We start from the raw sequence: 27,392 nt of genomic DNA, 5'->3' as shown, positions 1-27,392 counted from the left end.
GACACCCCGAGACTGCAGCCACAAGACGGAGGGAGATACAGACCTGAGACACCCCGAGACTGCGGCCACAAGACAGAGGGAGATACAGACCTGAGACACCCCGAGACTGCAGCCACAAGACGGAGGGAGATACAGACCTGAGACACCCCGAGACTGCGGCCACAAGACAGAGGGAGATACAGACCTGAGACACCCCGAGACTGCAGCCACAAGACGGAGGGAGATACAGACCTGAGACACCCCGAGACTGCAGCCACAAGACGGAGGGAGATACAGACCTGAGACACCCCGAGACTGCGGCCACAAGACGGAGGGAGATACAGACCTGAGACACCCCGAGACTGCAGCCACAAGACGGAGGGAGATACAGACCTGAGACACCCCGAGACTGCAGCCACAAGACGGAGGGAGATACAGACCTGAGACACCCCGAGACTGCAGCCACAAGACGGAGGGAGATACAGACCTGAGACACCCCGAGACTGCAGCCACAAGACGGAGGGAGATACAGATCTGAGACACCCCGAGACTGCGGCCACAAGACGGGGGGAGATACAGACCTGAGACACCCCGAGACTGCAGCCACAAGACAGGAAGAGATACAGATCTGAGACACCCCGAGACTGCGGCCACAAGACAGAGGGAGATACAGATCTGAGACACCCCCGAGACTGCGGCCACAAGACAGGAAGAGATACAGACCTGAGACACCCCGAGACTGCGGCCCCAAGACAGGAAGAGATACAGACCTGAGACACCCCAAGACTGCGGCCACAAGACGGAGGGAGATACAGACCTGAGACACCCCGAGACTGCGGCCACAAGACGGAGGGAGATACAGACCTGAGACACCCTGAGACTGCGGCCCCAAGACGGAGGGAGATACAGATCTGAGACACCCCGAGACTGCGGCCACAAGACAGGAAGAGATACAGACCTGAGACACCCTGAGACTGCGGCCCCAAGACGGAGGGAGATACAGACCTGAGACACCCTGAGACTGCGGCCCCAAGACGGAGGGAGATACAGATCTGAGACACCCCGAGACTGCAGCCACAAGACGGAGGGAGATACAGACCTGAGACACCCCGAGACTGCAGCCACAAGACGGGGGGAGATACAGACCTGAGACACCCCGAGACTGCGGCCACAAGACGGAGGGAGATACAGACCTGAGACACCCTGAGACTGCGGCCCCAAGACGGAGGGAGATACAGATCTGAGACACCCCGAGACTGCAGCCACAAGACGGAGGGAGATACAGACCTGAGACACCCTGAGACTGCGGCCCCAAGACGGAGGGAGATACAGATCTGAGACACCCCGAGACTGCGGCCACAAGACAGGAAGAGATACAGACCTGAGACACCCCGAGACTGCGGCCACAAGACAGGAAGAGATACAGACCTGAGACACCCCGAGACTGCGGCCCCAAGACGGAGGGAGATACAGATCTGAGACACCCCGAGACTGCGGCCACAAGACGGAGGGAGATACAGATCTGAGACACCCCGAGACTGCGGCCACAGGACAGAGGGAGATACAGATCTGAGACACCCCAAGACTGCGGCCCTCAAGAAAATGACACAATCACGCCAAAGGGTCACAAAAAAAAACCCAAAAAAAACCCACACCAGACCATTTTCAATAAATAAGTTACATTTATTACAATTTAAAAATATTCTAATTTTCCTGAAAACCTGACGTCCAGGAGAGGTCGCCGTGTGGACAGATCATTATGCTGCAATGTTACGTTTGTTAACCCTTTACACGAGGTGATAAGACTTCTGATGACTGAGGCACGTGTAATGAAGTATAGGCGAAGGTGTAACCTCCTGCATAGAGGGTAGATAATGGGGGATGATTTGGATGAATAATGCACCCCACTTCTACAGAGGACATCAGCTGCACATTCCTCATATCCATAATCAGAAAACTATATCCACAAGTGTTGTCCTAGTACCGTTCTGTGCGGCCTGCCAGGTCGTACTTTGCCAGTGCTAAATAAATCGGAGACACCTGCATCTCTAAGTGGCAACCATAGACCGTGAGAGCATCAATGGTCTTGTGTGGTACCAGTTTAAAAAAAAAAAAAGATGCATATCCCAGCACCTAATGTACTGTTTGTAGACCAGACCTTATGTGGTTCTTGCAAACAGATACATTTGTCATTAAGGCCCCATACTCTTTACACTATCCGCCAATATCGATGGGTTTGGTGGACGGTCTATTGTGGATGGGGCGCCGGGCGACTGCTCGGCGGTGAAGAGGTCGATCTGCCATGTCTGATTTCAGACTGATCAGCTGCTGGCAGCGGTGTGTCTGCAACATTCTCATAGAAGAAAAACAAATCTGGATGCCTCTGCTGATCGGGAGCGCCTGTGTGTGGGAGAGGCAGCCGAGATAGCGTTCCGTCAGCGCACATTAATAAATATGGCTGCCATATTCCCATCTTAGTAGGTGATGTATTACTGATTGGAGGGGATTGGGACCCCCACTGGTCCAGACACCAGCTGATCAGACAAATGAAAAGGCCAGTTCCCAGGATCATTAGGGGTCCCGGTGGTCAGCAAGTTATCACCTCTTCCATGAATAAGTAATGCACTGCTAAGATGGGAATAAGCCTTTAAGAAACTGCAATCGCTTAAGGAAAGAAAGGAGCTGCTCCGAGTGCGAGACAAGATGTTGCTACAAACCATTAATAAAAGTGGTTAAAAGGAACATTGCGTACGGTAGATTGGGTGCAGCATATGGTAAATTGGGTGCAGGGCTGATGGGTGTGATCGCTGTGCAATGCCACCCCCTCAGGGCATTCTCGAAAATAAATGCAGATATGTTTTGTGTAAAACTGAAGTCTCTTGTAACCCAGCCTACAAATCAAGCAAATTTACCATCGTTCAATGTGTGCAAACTCAAAACGTAGCCAGCGTACAACTCTCAGCAGTGCTGGAGGCAGGGGTCACGCCATGCTGGGGGTTGTAGTCCCACACCGTTGCGCTATGTACTACTGTCTGTTCATCATGAATCAGGGGCGCAGACAAAGGCACAAGGCTCTGCGATCCCAACGCTCAGGGAGCGGATTGTGAGGCTCCGCCGCTCCGATGGCAGCTCTTCACTTCACACTCTGGTGCTTTGCAGGTATTTATCGAGGAACATGGAGTAGCAGGTGAGGGAGCAGAAGTAGCAGATGATGGGGGCCTCAGTGCCCCCCATGGAGTCCACGAGCACCACGGTTTGAGACACCTGGTGTAGATTCATTACGACAATCGTCTGGATGAAGGAAGACAGGCACGGCCCGCCACAGTCACACGTCTTGGCCAGCGACAGATCTTGGCACAGATGCTTGGGGATCACTTGTGGTCCGTATGGGATTCTAAAGAAAGGAGAATAAATAGAAATCTCAGCAATAAAGAATTGTCCCATCATTGCTCGTTTCCTTTCAGTTTTGTACGGTAGGTTCCTTATGTGCGGTCACAGTCACATCCACACAGCAGTAATCAGAAGAGGCAGGTTTAACAAGCAGCGGAGAAATAGGTCAGAGACCAAGTGTGGGAGCAGAAAAGAGGGCAAGGAATGAGGTTATCATCAGCAATAAGGAAAACATATAGAGTATGTCACCCTGGACTGTGGGTGGCAAAGGTGGAGCCAGCTCCTGAGGAGCAGATATAGAGAACACAAGCGTATATAAGGAAGGATGAAACGTAACATTACCCATCCACAGAATGTGTGTCACTGGGGGTCTTTTTAATCTGGAGCACGGCGCCCCCCCACTTCTCTGTAGCAGTGACAGACCGCTGTGATAGAGCTGTCAGTATTCACTACGTGCACAAAGTATTGGGACGTACATCCTAAGCAATGCAGAGTGTGGGATGGAGCGGTGTAAAGCCACCACCGGACTGTGGAGGAGACGTGTCCTGTATGCAACAGCCGCATATACCCATGCACCGCGCCGAGCATCCCCACTGCACAGCGCTGAGCCGCACATCCCCACCGCACAGCGCTGAGCCGCACATCCCCACCACACAGCACCGAGCCGCACATCCCTACGCACTGCGCCGAGCATCCCCACAGCACAGCGCCGAGCCACACATCCCTATGCACCGCGCCGAGCATCCCCACCGCGCCGCGCATCCCCACAGCACAGCACCGCGCCGCGCATCCCCACCGCACAGTGCCGAGCATCGGATGGAGCGTTGTAAGGCCGCCATCACCAGACTTTGGAGGAGACTTGTTCTGTGAATCACCCAAGTGGTCACCATAGGTGTGCTGGGCTTCTCCCCAGTTTCCCGCTCCAATTCTTGCTAAACTACCACCTCGACCCATTGAGCCCTGCCTGGCACACAGTCCAAGGAAAACAAGACAAACTCTGACATGGTGAAACTCAGTAACAGGCCACCAGCAGTGAACATCCATGTACTGTCTCTTAGGCACAGCGCCTCACATACAATTGTGGCTGTGTCTGGTATTACAGCTTAGTCTTGATCAAAAGCAACCTCTGAGAAGACCCCCTTTAACATTTACATCTTGCCAGTAGATATAGAAGTATATATGGAACCTATAATTCAGCCCCTCAGGACCAGGTAATTATTCACTCTTTCCTCTTCCTACAGGAGCTATACTCCTTTGTCTGTCTATCCGCACAGCCACACAGGGGCTTACTTTTTGTGAAAGGAGTTCTCATTTTGAAGGACGACATTAATTTTACCATATAATGTACAAAAAAAAAAAAATAATTAAAAAAAAAAAATAGTACAATAGGGGACAAAAAAATTCCAAAATATGATGAAATGGAGAACAAAAGAATGCAATTCTGCTGTGGTTTTATGGCTTTGATTTTGCAGCGCTCATTGTGCGGTTAAAATGACTTAGAACATAATTCAGCAGGTCAGGATTATTATGGAGACACCAATGCGATTTTTTTTTTACATCTTAGGGTTAACAAAAAAAAACAAACAAAACCAAAGCACTGCATAAGTTGCTGTAAGGTGCCGGCAATGTAAAGAGATCAGCTCCTCAGCCGACTCCGCACATTCATCCGTGTACAGAGAGTCTGTCATTAGGAGGTTAAAGGGAACCTGTCAGGTCCCAAATGCGTTCTAACCTACAAGCAGGAGCCTGCGTGGCCTAATAACCCCTTCCTACCCATCCACCCACCCACAGGGGCGCGATACCATGCAAAGCAAGCAAATACCCACGGGGCGATGCGACGCCCAGGGGACTAGACACTATGCTATTTACATAGGGAATATGTAAGTAATAAAACAATTTTTATTACTTTCATATTACACAATGTTACAACACAGGGATGGGTAGGAAGGAGTTATTAGCTCACACAGGCTCCTGCTTGTAGGTTAGAACGCATATGGGACCCGACAGGTTCCCTTTAACAAAACAACAACCACAAACAGAACAACTTTTGACATTAAGTTTTGGGGGTCAGCGTGTTGAGGCCCTCACTATTCACTAAACCTAAAGTGCCAAGTGCTGTGTCCGTCGTCTTCTGTTTGCCTTTCCCTTTCGAGGAATCTGTACTCTATTTGTCACAGTTTCCAAGAAGAGAAGAACAAAAACAAAGCGATGGCCGAGGGCTCCTATTACAGAGGCGTCTGTACTGTGTGCCGAGGAGACAGGCTCTTCTTGAGTTTCCATGTCCTCCTCCTTCAGGTGAATAATGGGAAAGGTGAATCCTGAAAGATGGTGATAAGGTCACGTGTATCGGCCACATGAAGACTTTTGTTTTCCCCTTTTAAATGTAACATTCGTCATACAGTGAAGCAGACAGATTCTCTGTAATCCCCCACCATAAAAGCAGATCATGTCCGTTTTCCGTCCTACTTGCAAAAATTGGATCCCGCACAAGTGAAAATTATCCTTTTTTTAAAACAAAGAACATCTGAATAACGCCTAAATGATGTGATCGGAACGGCGGAGCAGGGGCAGAAACAGGCCATGAGCAGATCTGTGAGCCGCAGGCACAGCCGAGGTTTCCTTCCCTAGGTGTGCAATGAATAGAGAATACCACAAAATGACAGAAAATCAATCACCCCGGGACCTATGGAGGACGGACCTGGCTACGGCCCAGCACATCAGACACAATTCATCAAGGGTAAAGATGGCTATGACTAAAGAACCAGTGGCTATGGGGCAAACGGCACAAGGAGAAATGACAAGAACACGGCCGTACGGTGTGTGGAATAGAAGACAGCACTGTGCACGGCTCGTGGAGAAGACGCAGCAGATCTGCGAGAAACCTTCCAGAATACTAGTGTAAATAACACTATAAAAATAGTGTAGATAAGGTCTTATTTTTCTGTGAGTTTTTTCACTTTAATAAGATTATATTGTATTAGTTTGGTATTTTTTGTGTAAATTTTCTAAAAAGTATGAATGTCAGGCAATGCATTAAAGGGGGTGTCCACTGCTAGGACAACTAATGACACGATTACCCCAGGTAACCAAAAAAAGGCTGAACTCACCTCCACGGCCGGGGTGGTTCCAGCAGTGTAGGGGCTGCGTTGTGATGTCACACGAGCCCTCCGTCCAATCAGGACCAGCTTCTGTCGCGCTCCATTCATACACAGGAGCAATCAACAGGAAGTGATCGGCAGCAGCGGTGCTCGCTTCCTGTTAACTTGTTTATCCGAAGGCGGAGAAACAGAAGCCGGCCCTGATTGGATGCGGGACTCACATGTCGTCACGTCACGTGAGCCTTAACACCCACAGAGGGTAGTATAGTACTACTACCTAGTAGTATACTATTATACTATACCTAGAAGTATACTACACTAGTACTGCCTAGTAGTGGACAACCCCTTTAAGTCTAATTCTACCATTCCAAGCAATACTGAGGCTATGTACAAGAAACAGTTTAGGGGTATACCATACCCCATGAACAGGTATATAACTAAAGTATGATCGACAGGTTGCAGGGTTAAGGCGATGTGCACACTAGAAAGTGCCTTTTTCTAAAGTAAAAAACGGACCCTCTTAAAGAATCCAGCACCCTCGGTAAAAAACAGCACCAAAACTGCAACGAAATCTGCATTCGATTTTACCGCGGATTTAACACAAGTTGGTCCCCACGGATTTTTACCATTATCTATGGCAAAAAAATGCAGGTACCTGCGGATAAGAAGTGACATGCTCATTAATTCCGCAGCGGGTAAATCCGCAGGTATAAAAAAAAAATAATAAAAAAAAACAGTGCGCACAGCATTTTTTTAAAAACCCATAGGATTTGCTGGGGAATGACTGCAGCAATGTTAGACACAATCTCTGCAGCAAATACGCAACGAAATCTGCAGCGTGCGCACAGGGCCTAAGGGGGTTTTCCGGGACCATAATATGGACCTCTCTTCAGGACAGGTCAGCAATATCAGGTAAATGGGGTCAGATTTCTGAAGTACAGTGTACAGAGCCAGAACAGCGCCAAAAATGATTGGCATTGCAGTTCAGCTCGCTCCTATTCACTTCAATAGGAGCTGAGCTGCAGCAGCCAAGAACGGGTAATATAGTGTATAGAGATGTGACGTTCTGGCTCTGTAGACTTTGTATTTGCTGCAAACAACAAAGAGTTAATACGCAGACCCCTCAGATCTGATACCGATGACCTATCCTTAGCATCAGTCCTGGCCAATTGCTTTAACCCCTTCAACTGTGGCGATTTTCCGTTTTGTTTTTTTTACTCCTTTTCTTCTGAGAGCCGTAACTTTTTTTTATTTTTCCATCAATCTTGCCATATAAAGGGATTATTTTTTGCGGGACGGGTTGTACCATTAGTTTTACCATATAGTGTACTGGAAAACAATTTGCAAAAAAAGTGCAACTGCCTGTCATAGACACCAAACATATCCACTATGTACTGAATTATTAGGCAAATGAGTATTTTGATCACATGATACTTTTTATACATGTCGTCCTACTCCAAGCTGTATAGGCTGAGAGCCAACTACCAATTAAGTAAATCAGGTGATATGCATCTCTGTAATGAGGAGGGGTGCGGTGTAATGACATCAACACCCTATATATTAATTATTAGGCAACTTCCTTTTCCTTTAGCAAAATGGGTCAGAAGAGAGATTTGACGGGCTCTGAAAAGTCCAAAATTGTTACATGTCTTGCAGAGGGATGCAGCAGTCTTGAAATTGCCAAACTTTTGCAGCGTGATCACCGAACAATCAAGCGTTTCATTGCAAATAGCCAACAGGGACGCAAGAAGCGTGTTGGGCAAAAAAGGCGCAAAATAACTGCCCATGAATTGAGGAAAATCAAGCGTGACGCTGCCAAGATGCCATTTGCCACCAGTTTGGCCATATTTCAGAGCTGCAACGTTACTAAAGTATCAAAAAGCACGCGGTGTGCCATACTCAGGGACATGGCCAAGATAAAGAAGGCTGAAAAACCACCACCTCTGAACAGGAAAAATAAGATAAAACGTCAAGACTGAGCCAAGAAATATCTGAAGACTGATTTTTCAAAGGTTTTATGGACTGATGAAATGAGAGTGACTCTCGATGGGCCAGAGGCTGGATCAGTAAAGGGCAGAGAGCTCCACTCCGACTCAGACGCCAGCAAGGTGGAGGTGGGCACTGGTATGGGCTGGTATCATCAAAGATGAACTTGTGGGACCTTTTCGGGTTGAGGATGGAGTGAAGCTCAACTCCTAGACCTACTGCCAGTTTCTGGAAGAAAACTTCTTCAAGCAGTGGTACAGGAAGAAGTCGACATCGTTCAAGAAAAACATGATTTTCATGCAGGACAATGCTCCATCACATGCATCCAACTACTCCACAGCGTGGCTGGCCAGTAAAGGTCTAAAAGATGAAAAAATAATGACATGGCCCCCTTGTTCACCTGATCTGAACCCCATAGAGAACCTGTGGTGCCTCATAAAATGTGAGATCTACAGGGAAGGAAAACAGTACACCTCTCGGAACAGTGTCTGGAGGCTGTGGTGGCTGCTGCATGCAATGTTGATCGTAAACAGATCAAGCAATGACAGAATCTATGGATGGTAGGCTATTGAGTGTCATCATAAAGACAGGTGGCTATATTGGTCACTAATTTTTTGGGGTTTTGTGTTTGCATGTCAAATGTTTATTTCTATATTTTGTGCAGTTATATTGGTTTACCTGGGGAAAATAAACAAGTGAGATGGGAACATATTTGGTTTTTATTAAGTTGCCTAATAATTCTGCACAGTAATAGTTACCTGCACAAACAGAAATCCTCCTAAGATATGAGAACTCAGAAAAAGCGGAGTCATAATCCAAAGTTTATATTAAAAAGGTATAAGTTTATTAGATACAAAATTCATACAAATAATGCACAGTAAAAACTGGGGGAATGAGGTACAAGGAACAGCTATACTACCACAGTGAGGGTAATAGGTGAGTATAACAAAATTCAAATGGCATGTAGTGCAGCCCACATCCGGTGCAGTTAATAACAGTACAACAGTGCTGCAATCTGGTTTAGCCAATTTTTACAACACCCTATATTACCATCAGTAACCCTAGGGAGCCACCTCCCACCATATACTATAGGCCTGTAACAATATGATGAGTATTAGTAATATGGTTAAAGAGGCAGAGATCCCAGTGGTCACATAAGATTACATCTCAGGTGTAAAGTAGAAGACAGGCATCCAGAGCTCAGCACATATAATGCAGCCAATTACATCAGATGTGTAGCAGAGCTGCACAGCAGCCAAAGTAGGATGAAAGTTTTAAATAAGATTATAAATGCTCACCCATGGTATGAAAAGTGGTAGGAATCCCTACGCGAAACGCAGCGTCGGGGCCCCCTGGACAGTCCTACCACTTTTCATACCATGGGTGAGTATTTATAATCTTATTTAAAACTTTCATCCTACTTTGGCTGCTGTGCAGCTCTGCTACACATCTGATGTAATTGGCTGCATTATATGTGCTGAGCTCTGGATGCCTGTCTTCTACTTTACACCTGAGATGTAATCTTATGTGACCACTGGGATCTCTGCCTCTTTAACCATATTACTAATACTCATCATATTGTTACAGGCCTATAGTATATGGTGGGAGGTGGCTCCCTAGGGTTACTGATGGTAATATAGGGTATTGTAAAAATTGGCTAAACCAGATTGCAGCACTGTTGTACTGTTATTAACTGCACCGGATGTGGGCTGCACTACATGCCATTTGAATTTTGTTATGCTCACCTATTACCCTCACTGTGGTAGTATAGCTGTTCCTTGTACCTCATTCCCCCAGTTTTTACTGTGCATTATTTGTATGAATTTTGTATCTAATAAACTTATACCTTTTTAATATAAACTTTGGATTATGACTCCGCTTTTTCTGAGTTCTCATATCTTCTGGAGTATCCATATGCAAGAAACATGTTTATGATATACTGGATGTATTTGATTGCATCCTCCTAAGATAGCCAAATCTAAAAAAAAAACCCACTCCAACTTCCAAAAATATTAAGCTTTGATATTTATTTTTAGTCTTTTAGGTTGATGAGAACATAGTTGTTGATCAAGAATAAAAAAAAATCCTCTAAAATACAACTTGCCTAATAATTCTGCACACAGTGTATAGGTTTACTTTTATCTAAGGACTAAAAAAAAAATTCACAAGTTTGTCCAAAAAAATGGCGCACTTTCTGCGCCATTTTGTACGATCCGTAGCTTTCTCATTTTTCAGGATCTATGACTCAATGACAAACGGATTTTTGTGTACTCACCGTAAAATCGTTTTCTCTTAGCCATCATTGGGGGACACAGGACCATGGGTGTTATGCTGCCTAGCCATAGGAAGACACTAAGTAGATGCAAAAGCATAGCTCCTCCTCTGCAGTATACACCCCCTGGCCAGGCCAGGCAGCCTCAGTTTTAGTACACAAGCAGTAGGAGAAAAAAAGACAGTAAAAACTTCTCAACAGAGGAACATGAGAAAAGAAGAGTCATAACCAAATAAGGTACTGAGAGAAACAAGGCCCAACAGGGCAACAGGGTGGGTGCTGTGTCCCCCAAGGATGGCCAAGAGAAAACAATTTTATGGTGAGTACACAAAAATCCGTTTTTCTCTGACGCCTCATTGGGGGACACAGGACCATGGGACGTCCTAAAGAAGTCCATGGGTGGGAAAAATAAAAGAAGAAAACACAACCCAAGGACTAGGAACCAGTCCCAGACAGCTTGCAGCGCCTACTGAGAGGGGTGCTCTACTGCAGTTTGCAGAATTTTCCTACCCAGATTTGCCTCAGCTGAAACCTGGGTATGGACTCTGTAATGCTTTGAAAACGTATGTAGGCTAGACCAGGTCGCAGCCTTACACACCTGTTTCACTGAAGCCCGATGCCGAATGGCCCACGAAGCGCCAACTGCTCGTGTGGAATGAGCCCACAACCCACTAGGAATGGGCTTGAGTTGCAAGCGGTAGACTTCCTGGATCGTAGAGCGAATCCAGCGAGCCAGAGTCGCCTTTGAAGCTGCCTGTCCCTTCTTAGGCCCCTCAGGAATGACGAACAAAGAGTCAGTTTTCCTAAAGGGGGCTGTCCTGGGTACGTAATATCTGAGAGCCCTCACAAGGCCTAGTGAATATAGGAACCTTTCCACCCTATGGATTGGGTGTGGACAAAAGGAAGGCAGAACAATATCCTTGTTCAAATGAAACTGGGTAAGAACCTTTAGAAGGAAAACCGGAAGGGAGGGCAGAACCACCTTGTCCTGGTGAAAGATCAGAAAAGGCTTGCGGCAAGAGAGTGCTGCTAGCTCCGAAACCCGTCTGATGGACGTAATTGCCACCAGGAACATTACCTTCCAGGACAGAAGAGCAAGGGAGGATTCCTTGAGGGGTTCAAAGGGAGACCTCTGGAGACCGTCCAGAACGAGGTTGAGGTCCCATGGGTCCAGCGGCCGTTTGTACGGGGGAACTAGATGGGAAACGCCCTGGAGGAAGGTCTTGACTTGTGTTTTTTGAGCCAGGCGGCATTGGTAGAAGATTGAGAGCGCTGAGACCTGCCCTTTAAGGGAACTGAGAGCCAACCCCGCTTGCAAGCCAGACTGTAGAAAGTCGAGAATTCTGGGGATGGCCAGAGGCATAGGCTCGACGTTAGTTTCCCTGCACCATGAAAGGAAGATTTCCCACGTACGGTGGTAAATGCGGGATGAAGCAGGTTTTCGGCGCTGATCATGGTGGAAATAACCGCGGGGGAGAATCCCGCTCTTGTTAATACCCAGGTCTCAATGGCCATGCAGTCAGCTTCAGGGCTCTGGAGTTCTGATGGGAAATGGGCCCTTGGGTCAGCAAGCCTGGGATGTCTGGAAGGCGCCACGGTACGTCTGCGAGCATTTGTACTAATTCGGCGTACCAGGCGCGCCTGGGCCAGTCCGGTGCTATCAGTATCACCGGGACTCTTTCTGCCTTGATCTTCCTGATTACCCGCGGCAGCAGGGGTAGAGGTGGAAATATGTAAGGCAGGCGGAAGTGGAGCCAGGAGCAGACTAGAGCATCCGCGCCGATGGACTGCGGGTCGCGTGACCTGGCTATGAACGCGGGTACCTTTTGCATTCAACCTTGAGGCCAGTAGGTCCACGTCTGGTGTGCCCCAGCGAGTGCAGATGTGTAGAAACACATCTAGGTGGAGAGACCATTCTCCGGCGGCCAGGCCTTGGCGACTTAGAAAGTCTGCTGCCCAGTTCTCTACCCCCGGTATGTGTACCGCTGATATCACTGATCCCGTCGATTCAGCCCAGCTGAGGATCTTGTGGGCCTCGAGATAAGCCGCTTTTCTGCGGGTGCCCCCCTGCCGATTGATATAGGCTACAGCTGTCGCATTGTCCGGTTGGACTCGAATTGACGACCCACTAGCAGAGGGCAGAACGCTCTGAGCGCGAGGAAGATCGTGCGGAATTCCAGGATGTTAATGGGTAGGGAAGACTCCTGGGGCGTCCAACGTCCTTGAGCAGTGTGGTGCCGGTACACTGCTCCCCAGCCTAGGAGGCTGGCGTCCGTGGTCAGGACCAGCCAGTTCACTGGGAGAAAAGATCTCCCCTTCGATAGGGATGAGGACCGAAGCCACCAGCGGAGTGCATACCTGACTGAAGGCGTCAGGTGAAGATGTCTGTCCAGGGAGAAGGGGCTCTTGTCCCAGGCCGCTAGAAGGGCTAGCTGCAGTGGGCGGAGGTGCAGTTGAGCAAAGGGTACTGCTTCCATAGCCGCCACCATCCTGCCAAGCACTTTCATGCTGAATCGAATGGAGCGAGACGGAGGACGTAGAAGGCAGCGTACCGCTCATTGAAGAGCGATCGCGTTGTCCTGAGGGAGAAAGATCAAGCCCTGACGGGTGTCCAGGGACATGCCCAGGAAGGTGATGGATCGTGATGGGATCGGGGATGATTTGTCTAGATTCACTAGCCACCCTAAGCGGGATAGGGTGTCCACAGTGATCTGTACGCTGGTTGAGCAGTCGCGGAAGGAGGGGGACTTGATGAGGAGGTCGTCCAAGTAAGGGAGAACGACTACTCCCCTGGCGTGAAGGACGCTCATGGCGGCCGCCATGACTTTGGTGAATACCCTTGGTGCGGTGGCAAGGCCGAAGGGTAGAGCTACGAATTGAAAGTGGGAGTCCTGAACTGCGAAGCGGAGGAACTTTTGGTGATCTGGGGCGATGGGTATGTGCAGGTACGCGTCCTTGAAGTCTATGGAGGCGAGGAATTCCCCTTCGACCATGGATGCAATAATGGACCTTAGGGACTCCATTCTGAATCTCCGTACGTGCACATGTTTGTTCAGGTGTTTGAGGTCCAGGATGGGTCGAACTGACCCATCCTTTTTGGGGACCACAAAGAGGTTGGAATAAAAACCCTTGAACTTCTCGTCGTCTGGGACAGGTATTATCACTCCTGCTGTTTGGAGCGAGTGGTTTGCTGAGAAAAAAGCTTTGTGTCGTTTTCGAGTCTTTGGGAGGGGTTTGAGAGAAAGAACCGACTCGGGGGGTCGGGTCCGAAATTCTATGTGGTAACCGGAAGACAAGGTCTCGCACCCATTTGTCGTCTGAGGCGACAGCCCAGATGTGTTGAAAGAACCGCAGTCGACCTCCTACAATGAGTGTGTCTTCCGGGGCGCCGAAGGAGTCATGAGGGGGGAAAACGTCGTGGCCGAGTCTCCCTAGTCCTGGACTGTTTTGGTCTAGGCTGCCATGATGAAGTGGGTTTCGGGGAGAGCTGAGAAGGTCGGTCCCTGCGTAGTCCGCGGCTGGTGGCGGAGACAGCACGGGATGTCGACCAACCAAATGAGTTCTGAAAGGAGCGGAACGAGGACTGTGGACGTCTGGTGAAGGACGTCCTGGACTTGAGCTGTAGGAGGGAGGTACTGTTTCCTCCCGTGGCGTCAGAAATGAGCTTGTCCAGACGTTCGCCAAACAATCGGTCTGGGAAAAAAGGGAAGGCCCGTGAGAGACTTCTTGGAGGCAGAGTCCGCTCGCCATTGTCGGAGCCAGAGAGCTCTACGAATGGCTATGGTATTTGAGGCGGCAAACGCTGCGCAGGTAGCAGCGTCCATGGAGGCCTGCATGAGGTACTCCGCCGCAGCGGCAATTTGAGCTGTTACCTCTGTGAAGGTATGAGTGAACTGGAATTCCTCAAGCGAAGTGTTAAGGGATTCTGCCCAGACCGAGATCGCCTTTGCGACCCACACAGAGGCAAAGGAGGGCGAGAGGGAGGAACCCGCAGCCTCAAAAGCAGAGCGGGCGAGGTGCTCCACCTGTCTGTCTGTCGGGTCCTTGATGGAGGAACCATCGGGTAAAGACAGGAGCGTCTTTGTGGGAAGGCGGGAGACCGGGGGGGGGGGGGGGGGGGGGTCCACAGAGGGCGGATCGGCCCAGCCCTTAGGGGCAGGTGAGGCAAAAGGGTACCGGGACTCCATGAGTTTTCGGTTACCGAAGCGCCTGTCAGGCTTCTCCCTTTGCTTTGTGAGGATATCCTGAAACTCAGGGTGATCAGCGAAAACCTTTTGGGGTTTCCTTGCTCACTTAAAGGAGACCGCATAGTCAGTGATAGTGGATGGGGGATCCTCCACACGCAGAGTTTGGTTGATTGCTGCTATAAGGGAATCTATTGCAGTTTGATCATCTGGGGAGGCTGAAACCAAGGAGTCCTCCTGGTACAAACAGCATTCTCCCTCCTCCAGCTCTTCAGAAGCCGTGGAGCGTGTGGGACAGCCTGCCCTGTGTGTTCCCGAGGGAGAGCCATGGGGGCCATGAGAGAGAGTGCTGGAGACACCCGGCCGTGTGCGCTTTTCCTGATCCCTGCAACCGGTGAAGCATGTGCCCATATTACCTCAGAAGGATCCTCCATAGGGGTATCCTCAGGCTGCGTTACGTCCAGGGGCCCAGAAGGGTGTTGAGGACGACATTGCATAGCCAGAACCAGGTTCTGTGACAGTTTTTCCAAGGATTGGGACAGAAACTGTGCCCATTCCGGTGGGCTGGGAGCCCTAGGCTCTGGGCTGACGGTTGCGGCGGGGGGGTTCTTGGGGGGCTATAGGGGCATAGGACTCACAGAGAGAAGAGGTGTGTTTACACGGTAGCTCAGCATGGCAGGCAGTGTAGGCTGAATAATAGAGTTATACGGTATTGGTGTGCACTCAGCTAGAGTATGGTTTCATTAGAGGTGCTAGTGTGGGGTCAATAGTCCCAGAACGTATTATATAATAGACACTGCACTCTCTTGTTGATAAAATGAAGACAAAAAGTTTTTTTCTTTACAAAAAAGTGATTATTTATTTGATGGCGACAAAAGATGGTGGACGTTTCAGCCCAACGGCCTTTATCATGTATAGTCGCTCCACAAGAGGGCTGTTTCAGAAGAGTAGAAAATAATGGAGCAGGATGGAAGGAGTACCACCAAGAATAGTTTATGATACAAGATTTTCCAGAGGATGAAGTCTAGAAGCAGGTTAGATTTCCTTTGGCTGGAAGGAATTAGTGTACATGTATTCCAATGGAAGAGATTTCAAGCTTTTATCTTTATATATTCATGTGGATCACATAGAAGTTTGGGTGGTTGTAAGAGAACATGTATATAAACACCATCTGATAAAGGCTCCTGCAGACTTCTCTCATGTGGAGGAAGAGGTTTTAGACATTACCAATCGCGGCCGTGGGGGGCGGGGCTTAGCGCTAAAAGAGCTCGAAGCAGAAATCAGTGTGCCCCCCCCCCTGCTGTGGGTAGTAAAAAACGTCGAGAAGGGAGCTTCTGTGACATCTCCCTCCAGTCAGCACACAGCTTGTCACTGGTGGTTATCGCTGCCGGCTTTTCTGCTAGAGCAAAGAAACAGAGCAAATAAACAGTGTGAGTTCCTGAGCTCTGGGCCCTCCCCCTGCCACCGGTAAATTATCTGTGCAGGACTTTCTGCAAACAGCGAGGGACTTCCCCCTCCTCCAGCGAGCAAGCGAGAGAAAAGTTAACACTGTGTTCAGGATCCCTGGGGCTCTCCTCCTTGCAATCAGCAAGGGACTTTCTCATAATAAATACAGCAAATTCAGCAGTCCTGGGAGCCTTTCCTGCACCGTCTTTTCTCCCTTTGTCTGGGAAACCAGTCAGGGGGGATCTCACCTTAAACAGTGCTTCAGTCCAGGCAGTGAAAATAGCAGAGTCAGCTTGCTGTGTCCGGTCACACAGGTGCCATGTTCAACTCAAGAGCCTGCAAAGAGGTGCTGAGGAATTGTGCCTCTGCCCTGGAAAATCGGTGTCTGTGGAACCCTTCGTCCAGCCCAGGCTCCAGCGTCGCAGGAGGGGGTACGTGGAGGCGACACTCCACGTTCCCGCCCGTTGATGGTAGTGGGAGATCGGTCCCAAAAGGAAACCGTCGCCCTCAAAAAATAGCAAATTTTGAAAGGAAGTGCCTCCTACAGACACTAAGCTAAAACTGAGGCTGCCTGGCCCGGCCAGGGGGTGTATACTGCAGAGGAGGAGCTATGCTTTTGCATCTACTTAGTGTCCTCCTATGGATAGGCAGCATAACACCCATGGTCCTGTGGTACCATTTTTGCACAGATGCTACAATTTCATCGCCTGTTATCACATGTTGTGCAAAATACGCCGCGCCCAAAAAAACTAATTTTGGCGTTTGGAATTTTTTTTGCCGTTACGCCATTTACCGATCAGATTAATTGATTTTATATTTTGACAGATCAGAGATACCAAATGTGTGTATTATTTTTTTAACCATTTTCAATGGGGCAAATGGGGGTGGGGGGGGGGGGGTCATTTGAACTTTTAGGTTTTATTTTTTTAAATTTTTGAAAAAAAACTTTATTTTACTAGTCCCCCCTAGGAGACTATAAGGATCAGCAGTCTGATCGCTCTTCCATTTTTCCAGATCACAGCTACACAGCTGAGATCTGCAGAAAAGCAGCTCTCCTATTACAACGGCAGTCTGCCGGGTGTAAGGAAGTGACTCATGATAGCTACACGAGTCATCACATGACCCTGTGCTACCATCGGATCCATGTGATTATGTCACGTGACTTCTGATGGCGCTGGGTAAGTGAATGCTTACCGCGGCGCACTGTTTCATCTCGCTGTCACATTTTGACAGCAAGATGCAAGGGGATAACAGGTGCGAATGGAGAGCGGATCCACTCGTGCTTGATAGCCGCACATGTCAGCTGTTCAAATCAGCTGACATGTGCAGGGATCACTGCAGACTACCCGCGGCAGGCGGCAGGGATTAACTTCACACGATCCATGACATACCCAGCGCGCCATGTGTCGTGAAGATGTTAAAACCCATGAACATTGCCGGCTTTACTATGTACCACCTATCAGACCACCACCAACCAGGATATGGACACAGAAACATACAGATATACATCCCAACACAATTCCTATGCAGCCTATAGATATGATGTGAATGGAAACATTCCGGTTTAAAACTAACAGCAACCAGTCTTTCAAGAAAATACTTGCCATGCTTTTCCAGCATTGATAAATTCACAGACGACAGGGAGGTGTTATAAAAAACAAAACAAACAGCCCAAGTCATGCCCTACCTATAGCCGAGCGTTGCCCTTGAAGCGGTTTCCAGTAAGGTAAGAGGGAACTTCAGCTGGATGTCGGGAGTCATCGGATTCGCTTTTACAAAGGGATTCCCGAAGAGATCCAGATTCTCCAGCGCCAGCTTTTTGAAGCTGTTGGGGAGATATGGAAGCTTATTTTTGGTGGCGGAGAAGAAGCGCAGCTTACTCATCCTGCCAACCGCAAACGGCAACTGCACGAGTTCATTGCCGTCGAGCTTCAGGTTGACAAGTTCTGTGAAATTACAGAACTGGATGGGAAGAGCCTTGAGTTTGTTTTCACTCAAGTCCAAAGACTTCAGAGACTTCCTCCAGGTGGAGTCGCACAGCTCGACCTCGAACGTCTCCAGAAAGTTGCGGTGCAGGCTCAGCTCCTGGAGGCCCAGCAGGTCCCCGATGGTCTTCGGCAGCTTCTTGATGTGGTTGTTGCTGAGGTCGAGCTTCTGAAGCTTCTTGAGGCAAAGCATCCGCATGTCCACACGAGCCAGCTTGCAGTAGGAGACCTGGAGATGCTCCAGAGAATAGGGGAAGCTCTTTGTCAGGGGATAGTCCTTCTTGCAAGTAATAATCATTCTGGTTCTGGGTTTTTCAATTTCAGAGGTCTTGGCAGGAGTCAGACGTGACAGGGGCACAGGGCTGGCATCCGTGCCCCTGTGTGCTAAACTCACTGCAGAAAGGAAGTTCTTCAGGTTACAGACATCAGCCTGAAACAACGAAAACACAGAAATGTTAGTAGGTAAAAGCCAGAATCTGGGAGTAGGTAGATCCCCCCCCACACCGACAACTGTGCTATTGTAGTCTATAGGCTCAGCCACAGAATGGGGCTCGGTTAGCAGCCGTACAGCACTGACTGGTGGTGGGACCCGCGGAGGTCATTTGCTGCTGCCCTCACTGAACTGTGGGACTAAATCTATGGTTGACACTTTTGAAAGTGAAGTCCAATAACGGGCAGAAATCGCAGATATGAATGGATCCATACATGCCGCGCTCACCAGCCAGCCCGGTGCTCTAGTGATGAGTCGGTCGTGAACGATCCGACACAAAGAGGCGGCTCCCTGCTGTGACCGACAGGAGCCGGATCCCCAGTGAGAGCCACTAAATTCTCTAAACTGCTCTTTTTGCTGCTGAAATCCCACCCACCCGTGGCTAAACCCCACCCACTCACCAACCTAATTGGTTCCTTGTAAGTGGGTGGGGTTAAGCCGAGGGTGGTTGGGGCTTCATAGGCGTTACTATAATCTTAAATTTAATAGGGAGCCAAGAACGATCCGAATGAGCCGCCTCTTTTTTGGTGAGCGGAGCCATGGGAACCGGACCACCAAAAAGAGCCGGACTGCCCATCATTACGGTGCTCGCCAGCCAGCCTGCCCGATGCCGTGCTCGCCCACTGTGTACAGGTCTAGTGCTTACCTGGTGCAGTTCCTGCGCTCACTTGCACACTGAGTGCAGGGGCCAGCTCTCATTACAATGGTGAACGCTATGATTATGTCAACAGAAACCTAAGGACCATGTGGAAAGTCACTCATGCACTAGCAGATAGGATAACCCTTGTTACTGTGCGGTCGGTTGACTGAAAACATGTCCGTCTGATCAAGAATTGAGTTCAGATGAGCAAACAGGAGGAAGCTTAGTTTTAAAATCCAGGAAAACTATATTTGCATGGTATACTGTATACCTACCAGGTGTCATCTGTATGTCCATTTTTACCATCTGTTTTACACATCCACAATAATAAAAGGCCTTAGAAACTTTCCTGTCTAGTCTTTGCAAAAAATCCAATTAAAGGGAACCTGTCATGCCCAAAAGCACAACCTGTAGCTATGGTGATAATCTGCTCTGGAAATGCAGCCGCCGGCTTTCAGTCACTGCTGTAAGACGGAAAAGTAAAAAAAAATAAGAAATAGCTTTTCTGACACTGATTTTGTGTAATATGGCTATTTTTTTTATTTAATAAAACCATTCCAGAAATATATTTAAATAACTGATTACATTGTATCAGCTTTTTCATGCTGTGCATTGTATACTCATTGGTCAGACAGCCGTCTCCTGACCGTGCATGTCGTCTCCTCTGCCTAGAGTGATGTGGATGATGTTTTCCACGCTGCTCGCTGTCTGCACAGGGCTTGATCCCAACTGTGCAGAGTGTAGCAGACTGTTTGGATAACATAGGCTAAGTCACATGCATCAACCAAGGCAAGAAAGGCGGCAATGGTGGGCACAGAGGCACCAGGCACTGCCAGCCACTAATTAGCAAATTGCACAGAATAATTAAGAAAGGCTTCTTCCTTTGTATGTGGCGCAGTTGAGCTTTTATAAAAGGTGTTGTTGGATACAGTTTCAATAGGGAAAACTTGCTGTTCTCCTTGTAGGGCCATAGAAAGCTATCAGAGCTCTATATATACACATGTACACTCGCGCACATACCTTGCTGAGACATATATCTACCGCCGGCTCTCGCAGTCGTATTGTGGCCTTTCCTTCACTTACAAACTTGGAAAACAAATTCTCAATGTTCTCCTGGAGCTGTACGGGAAAAGAGACGAGTGATTAGAGGCAGAAACCAGATTATGGGAGAGCACAATTTCATTAACCAAGTATATTTACTAGGAAACAAACTGCAAAGTGTCACATTGTGCGACTGTTTACAAATATTTCACTTACAACACTTATTTTCTGCTTTCAAGGTTTATTGAAAAGTTGATCAGCAGCCAATAGTAACCTACTAAATGGTTAATAGTCTAATACACCGTTCTAGTCATCATCTTGGGAATCCAGACTCCATAGTAATATCTTTGCCCAGAAGATACACAAGTCTTCTGCGCGCCTCCATAGTGATCACTAGTGATATTACCTGGAGCAGATCAATTCCTTGCTGTGACAAATGGCTCAAACACAAAGAAAACTACGAATCAAAGTCTGCGATTGTGGTGTGCAGGCGCCACCTAGTGGTGGGATCCCGTATACTTGCCATGAATATATCAGGAGTTTTCACTACTTTGACCTCTTTATGTGCCTAGACAGTGAGGCTCCCCCACAAGTGATCCCATTTTAGAAATTAGACCCCTCAAGGAATGGAATGGCATCTTGAACCCCCAGATGCTTCACAGACATTTTTTTTTTAACTTTGAAGCATAAAAGCACCCATTTTTATGGTAATTTTGCCCCAAATTTAAAATACAGAGAATATGCAGAGTACAATTTATTGTGCAGTTTTTCCCGAGTACACAAATAATCCATATTTTGGGGGAAAGAGCACCATTTTGGCTGCAATACATTGTAGATGCTATGTCACATTTGAAGAGCCCCCCATTCGACATATCAAAATAACAAAACCCCTCACAGGTGACCCCTAGGGGTGTAGTGAGCATTACTCACCCTCATGCGATTTACAGAATTGTATAACATTGGGCAGATTCATTGAAAAATTCCTATTTTTTCCAATACAATATTGCTTTGGCCCCAAGTTTTTAATTTTCAAAAGGGTAAGAGGAGAAATCAAAATACAATTTGTTACACAATTACTCCTAAATTCACCAATACCCCGTATGTGGTAGAAACTACTTTTTAGGCCAGTGCAAAGCTCTGCTGAAACAGAGCACCATATTTAAGTAGATTTAGCTGGAATGGTTTGCGGGTGCTATGTCACAGGCCCTGAGGTGTCAGAACAGCAGAAACCCCCACAAGTGACCCCATTTTAAAATCTACAGTTCTCACTGAATTCACCCAGGGGTGCAGTGATTATATCACCAGTACAGATGTGTCAAGGAATTTTATACCAGTGGGCGGTGAAGAAAGATGAATTAGTTTTTACTGCAAAAATCTGGTTTTAGTGCCAGATTTTACTTTTCACACAGGAAAATAGGCAACAATAGCACCAAGATGTGTCACACGAATTCTGTCGAGCGTGGCAATACAACATATGTGACTATACAGTACCGATTGGCCACATGGCAAAACTGAGGAGGGAGGGAGCACCGTTTGACCCTTGGAGCACTGATTTTTCTAGAAAAGTTTGGGGACACCATAAGTGCCTGAAGAGTTGAATCCCCCCTGAAGTGACCCCATTTTGGAAAGGACACCAGTCTGTGAATTTATCCACAGGTGTAGCAACTATGTTGACACCCGGGGTGTTTTCCAGAAACAAGCAGCAATGGATGTTGCTGAGTGACAATTGAAAGTCTGCCATTGTAGTGCTCATACATTGTTGTTCCCAGCTCGTGCTTCTGGAGACACTCACCTGGTAAATTAAGTGTCCCCTCACTACAGAAATGCAAAACAGGTGGTCACCAGATGTGGTTTAGGCACACTGCGATGCTCAGAAAGGAGGGGCGGGTATTTGGATGTGCGATTCTGCGGTTTTGTTTTGGCTTTTTTTAGGGGGTGGGGGTTGAACCAAAGCGCTTTTCCAGAGCCTCTGTGTTACCGGTAATATGGATACCCTGTATACTTCCACTGAGAGACCTTAGTGGGGACTTTATATTTTTTTTGTGAAATGAGTTGACGCTTTTATTGGGATCATTTTATATGACATTTTGGATTACATTTATCCTGTTCTCTACGCTGATCACTTATGTTGGGGTTTACATCTAAATCTCTGAATGATGTGATTCAGATGACGTTCCCGATGGATCTATTCACTATAAGGAGGCAACAGGATTGCGTCTGGCCCCTGTTGAGTGGTGTCCATCTTTTCAGAAATGTACAAAACTGACCGCACTTTTATGAACGCTTAAAAAGAAGGACACTACTGGATTATAGGCCAGAGAGAGACAGTGTCCTCATCTGCCTCATTATGGTGAATCTTCTCAGGAGTTTCGCTTGAATCACGGATTTTAGAGATTTATATGTAATCCCCGATGTAAGTGCTCAGCGTAGAGCGCAGGATAAATGTGAGCCGTATCGTACTGCCATCTTTGGGAGGAAGAACAAACAAATCAACTGTAGGTCAAGAATTTATTTTTTCTACCGTTCACTGTACAGTATAAGTGATCAGGCGGCTTTATTCTTGGGGGCGGTGAGGAGATTACAGATACCAGGTTTTTATGTTTGGATACCATCACACACTTAAACAAAACTTTAAATAAAGTTTTTGCATCACCATTTTTTGAGAGCTATATATTTTGTTTATTTTCTCTCGACAGTCATGTGAGGACCTTTTTATTTGTGGGTTGAGTTCACGTTTTTATTGGTACCATTTTGGGACACAACATTTTTTTTTTAAACACTTTTTATTCCAATTTTCAAGAGACAGAATGAAAATACAATAATTCAAAAATTGTGATATTTTTAGGTCGTTCACCGTTTGGTAAAAGTGATAACACGGCTTTATTCTACAAGTCAGTAGAATTAAAGCGATAAAAATGTGCCTTTTTATGTTTTGCCTTGATCACACAAAAAAATTTAGAAAATAAAAATTGATTCTGCATCACTATATTTTGACAGCTATAGCTCTTGGCATGGTCTAACAGGCCACCGTAGCCAGGTAACCCGGAGGTGGTCACTTGACCTGGGGTTGCCATGACAACGATTGGCCCCCATGATCATGTGGGAGGAAGGTATGAAGAGTTGAAGGAGCCCCAATTATATGTCATAATAGGTGATGGGCCAGTGTTCATACGGTATCAAACCAGTTTCCTTTTAAAGGGACAAGGCCACAATAGAATGACTGTTCAAACCTAGTACAGATGCTCGGTGCATCATGGTGCGGACATTTACGTGCCCCTTCCCCCCTGTATGTTTTTTCTATATCTCCGCTCCCCTCTGTGCTGACAGAAGCCTGTTCATGATTTAGGCGCATCGTATCACTGGCGTGCACCTCCTCACAAATGTTACTGCAGTCAGGGACTGGAGAGTACATTTTTGGCACGAGTTAATGGCACTAAAGTGGCGTAACTTAAGAATTCACCGGGCGGCTTCCAATTTAGTGATTGTTGCCAGGACTAGTGTGAAAACACCAAAAAGTATCAATGTTTTTGGGCAACTTTGAAAAAGAAAGTCACAAATGTTTTGTGCAACTCAAAGTGGTTTACGACAAAAATACAGCAAAAAATCTGATGAATCAGCACAGGAGTCTGTACAACAGAAACCGCTCAGCTCATATTGAAGTGAACGTGAGCTGTAGTACCCAAGAACATCCACTATGAAGGGTATGGCGCTGTGCTGTTCTGCCCACAGTAGGAGCTGCCGACGGTGGGGGAGTGGCGTTGGTAATCAGACCCCACTGATCTAATAACCAATCGTAGGAGTCACTCTGCTATATACAGGACCTGGACACAGCGCGTATAGCTGCATTACATCTAATGATTTAATATGGCGGCATAAATGTGTTTGGTCGCGCAACACATGCAGCAGCCTAAAGGGCGTTACCCAGAGCCTGTCGCATCTACTCGGCACAGAGGGCACCTGCCCCATGACCGACGGACTCGTGCACCAATCTCTGCCACTTTAGGAGGCACTAGAGACCTCCACAGATATGGGGGGGGAGCCGCCTCTCATATACAGGCGAGAGCAACTCTCATATACAGGCGAGAGGGGGGGGGGGAGCACCTCTCATATACAGGCGAGAGGGGGGGGGGGGAGCACCTTTCATATACAGGCGAGAAGGGGGGGGGAGCGCCTCCTCTCCAATACAGGAGGGGGGGGGGGGAGCGCCTTCCCTCCAATACAGGAGAGGGGGGGGGCGCCTTCCCTCCAATACAGGAGAGGGGGGGGGGCGCCTTCCCTCCAATACAGGAGAGGGGGGGGCCTTCCCTCCAATACAGGAGAGGGGGGGGGGGGGAGAAGCGCCTCCTCTCCAATACAGGAGATGGGGAGGGGGGGGGGGGGGGGGGGGCGCCTCCTCTCCAATACAGGAGATGGGGAGGGGGGGGGAGCGCCTCCTCTCCAATACAGGAGATGGGGAGGGGGGGGGGGGGAGCGCCTCCTCTCCAATATAGGAGAGGGGAGAGGGGGAGGGGGGGGGGGAAGCGCCTCCTCTCCAATACAGGAGAGGGGGAGGGGGGGGAGAAGCGCCTCCTCTCCAATACAGGAGAGGGGGAGGGGAGCGCCTCCTCTCCAATACAGGAGAGGGGGAGGGGAGCGCCTCCTCTCCAATACAGGAGAGGGGGAGGGGGGCGCCTCCTCTCCAATACAGGAGAGGGGGAGGGGGGGCGCCTCCTCTCCAATACAGGAGAGGGGGAGGGGAGCGCCTCCTCTCCAATACAGGAGAGGGGGAGGGGAGCGCCTCCTCTCCAATACAGGAGAGGGAGAGGGGGGAAGAGGGAGAGGGGGGAAGAGGGAGAGAGGGGAAGAGGGAGAGGGGGGAGTGGAGAGGGGGGGAGTGGGGAGGGGGGGAGGGCCTCCTCTCCAATACAAGAGGGGGGGGGGAGGGCGCCTCCTCTCCAATACAGGGGGGGGGGGGGGAGGGCGCCTCCTCTCCAATACAGGGGGGGGGGGGAGGGCGCCTCCTCTCCAATACAGGGGGGGGGGGGGGGGGGGGGGGGCGCCTCCTCTCCAATACAGGGGGGGGGGGGGGAAGAGCGCCTCCTCTCCAATACAGGAGGAGGGGGGGGGGGGGGAGAGCGCCTCCTCTCCAATACAGGGGGGGGGGGGGGGAGAGCGCCTCCTCTCCAATACAGGAGGAGGGGGGGAGGGGAGAGCGCCTCCTCTCCAATACAAGAGGGGGGGGGGGGGAGAGCGCCTCCTCTCCAATACAAGAGGGGGGGGAGAGCGCCTCCTCTCCAATACAAGGGGGGGGGGGGGGAGAGCGCCTCCTCTCCAATACAAGGGGGGGGGGGGGAGAGCGCCTCCTCTCCAATACAAGAGGGGGGGGAGAGCGCCTCCTCTCCAATACAAGGGGGGGGGGGGGAGAGAGCGCCTCCTCTCCAATACAAGGGGGGGGGGGAGCGCCTCCTCTCCAATACAGGAGGGGGGGGGGAGAGCGCCTCCTCTACAATACAGGAGGGGGGGGGGAGAGCGCCTCCTCTCCAATACAGGAGGGGGGGGGGGGAGAGCGCCTCCTCTCCAATACAGGAGGGGGGGGGGGAGAGCGCCTCCTCTCCAATACAGGAGGGGGGGAGAGCGCCTCCTCTCCAATACAGGAGGGGGGGGGGAGAGCGCCTCCTCTCCAATACAGGGGGGGGGGGGGGAGAGCGCCTCCTCTCCAATACAGGAGGAGGGGGGGGAGGGGAGAGCGCCTCCTCTCCAATACAAGAGGGGGGGGGGGGGAGAGCGCCTCCTCTCCAATACAAGAGGGGGGGGAGAGCGCCTCCTCTCCAATACAAGGGGGGGGGGGGGAGAGCGCCTCCTCTCCAATACAAGGGGGGGGGGGGGAGAGCGCCTCCTCTCCAATACAAGAGGGGGGGGAGAGCGCCTCCTCTCCAATACAAGGGGGGGGGGGAGAGAGCGCCTCCTCTCCAATACAAGGGGGGGGGGAGCGCCTCCTCTCCAATACAGGAGGGGGGGGGGGAGAGCGCCTCCTCTACAATACAGGAGGGGGGGGGGGAGAGCGCCTCCTCTCCAATACAGGAGGGGGGGGGGGGAGAGCGCCTCCTCTCCAATACAGGAGGGGGGGGGGGGAGAGCGCCTCCTCTCCAATACAGGAGGGGGGGGAGAGCGCCTCCTCTCCAATACAGGAGGGGGGGGGGGGAGAGCGCCTCCTCTCCAATACAGGAGGGGGGGGGGAGAGCGCCTCCTCTCCAATACAGGAGGGGGGGGGGAGAGCGCCTCCTCTCCAATACAGGGGGGGGGGGGGAGAGCGCCTCCTCTCCAATACAGGGGGGGGGGGGGGGAGAGCACCTCCTCTCCAATACAGGGGGGGGGGTGGGTAGCGCCTCTCCAGTACAGGCAGGGAATGGTCAGGGGGTGCGTGGCCCCTATTATCTATACCAGTGTGGCTCCTAAGGAAGCAATAACCCTAGAATCTCTGATCCAGGAGATCTGCTAATCTGGAGCCATTCTGGATTATAGGAATGTCAGTCTCTCAGTCAGGAAGTGCTGCTGCAGAACCTCTTTCCACACACAGTGATAAGGAGCAGCACTCGCCTTGTATCTGGAGCCAGCCTTGTCCTTTATGGTGCAGACCATCAGGTAGATGGGTCCCCGCTGCCCGGAGCCTTTCTCCGCCTGTCTCCCCACAGACAGCACAGCCCGGGCTCCTCTCCCTCTGTTCCTCAGGCCGAATGTCGGGAGCAGCCGGTTGATCACCTCCACCTCACACTGCAGCTTCATGGCGCTGAGTCCTGTTGTTAGTCCGCCAGGGTCATAGAGAGCAGAGGCCGCTCTATCCCGCCATGGCAACGACAGCTTCGTGTTCCCGCGCATCAGACTGGTGACGTCATCGCTCCTCT

At 49.6% G+C, this 27,392-nt stretch overlaps 1 protein-coding gene across 1 annotated transcript; it reads right to left on the bottom strand.

The window, feature by feature from the left end:
* Nucleotides 1-1,641: 1,641 nt before the first annotated feature.
* Nucleotides 1,642-27,392, bottom strand: LRR1 (leucine rich repeat protein 1). Its single transcript, XM_075330908.1, has 4 exons — nucleotides 27,088-27,392; nucleotides 20,491-20,589; nucleotides 18,043-18,770; nucleotides 1,642-3,373 (listed from the first exon to the last, which is right to left on the bottom strand). The coding sequence occupies exons 1-4, from the start codon at nucleotides 27,364-27,366 to the stop codon at nucleotides 3,118-3,120; spliced, it is 1,362 nt and encodes a 453-aa protein (XP_075187023.1). The 5' UTR covers nucleotides 27,367-27,392; the 3' UTR covers nucleotides 1,642-3,117.

Source organism: Anomaloglossus baeobatrachus, chromosome 12 (genome assembly GCF_048569485.1).
Source record: "Anomaloglossus baeobatrachus isolate aAnoBae1 chromosome 12, aAnoBae1.hap1, whole genome shotgun sequence".
NCBI lineage: Eukaryota > Metazoa > Chordata > Amphibia > Anura > Aromobatidae > Anomaloglossus > Anomaloglossus baeobatrachus.
This window is presented reverse-complemented; position numbering and strand designations above follow the sequence as displayed.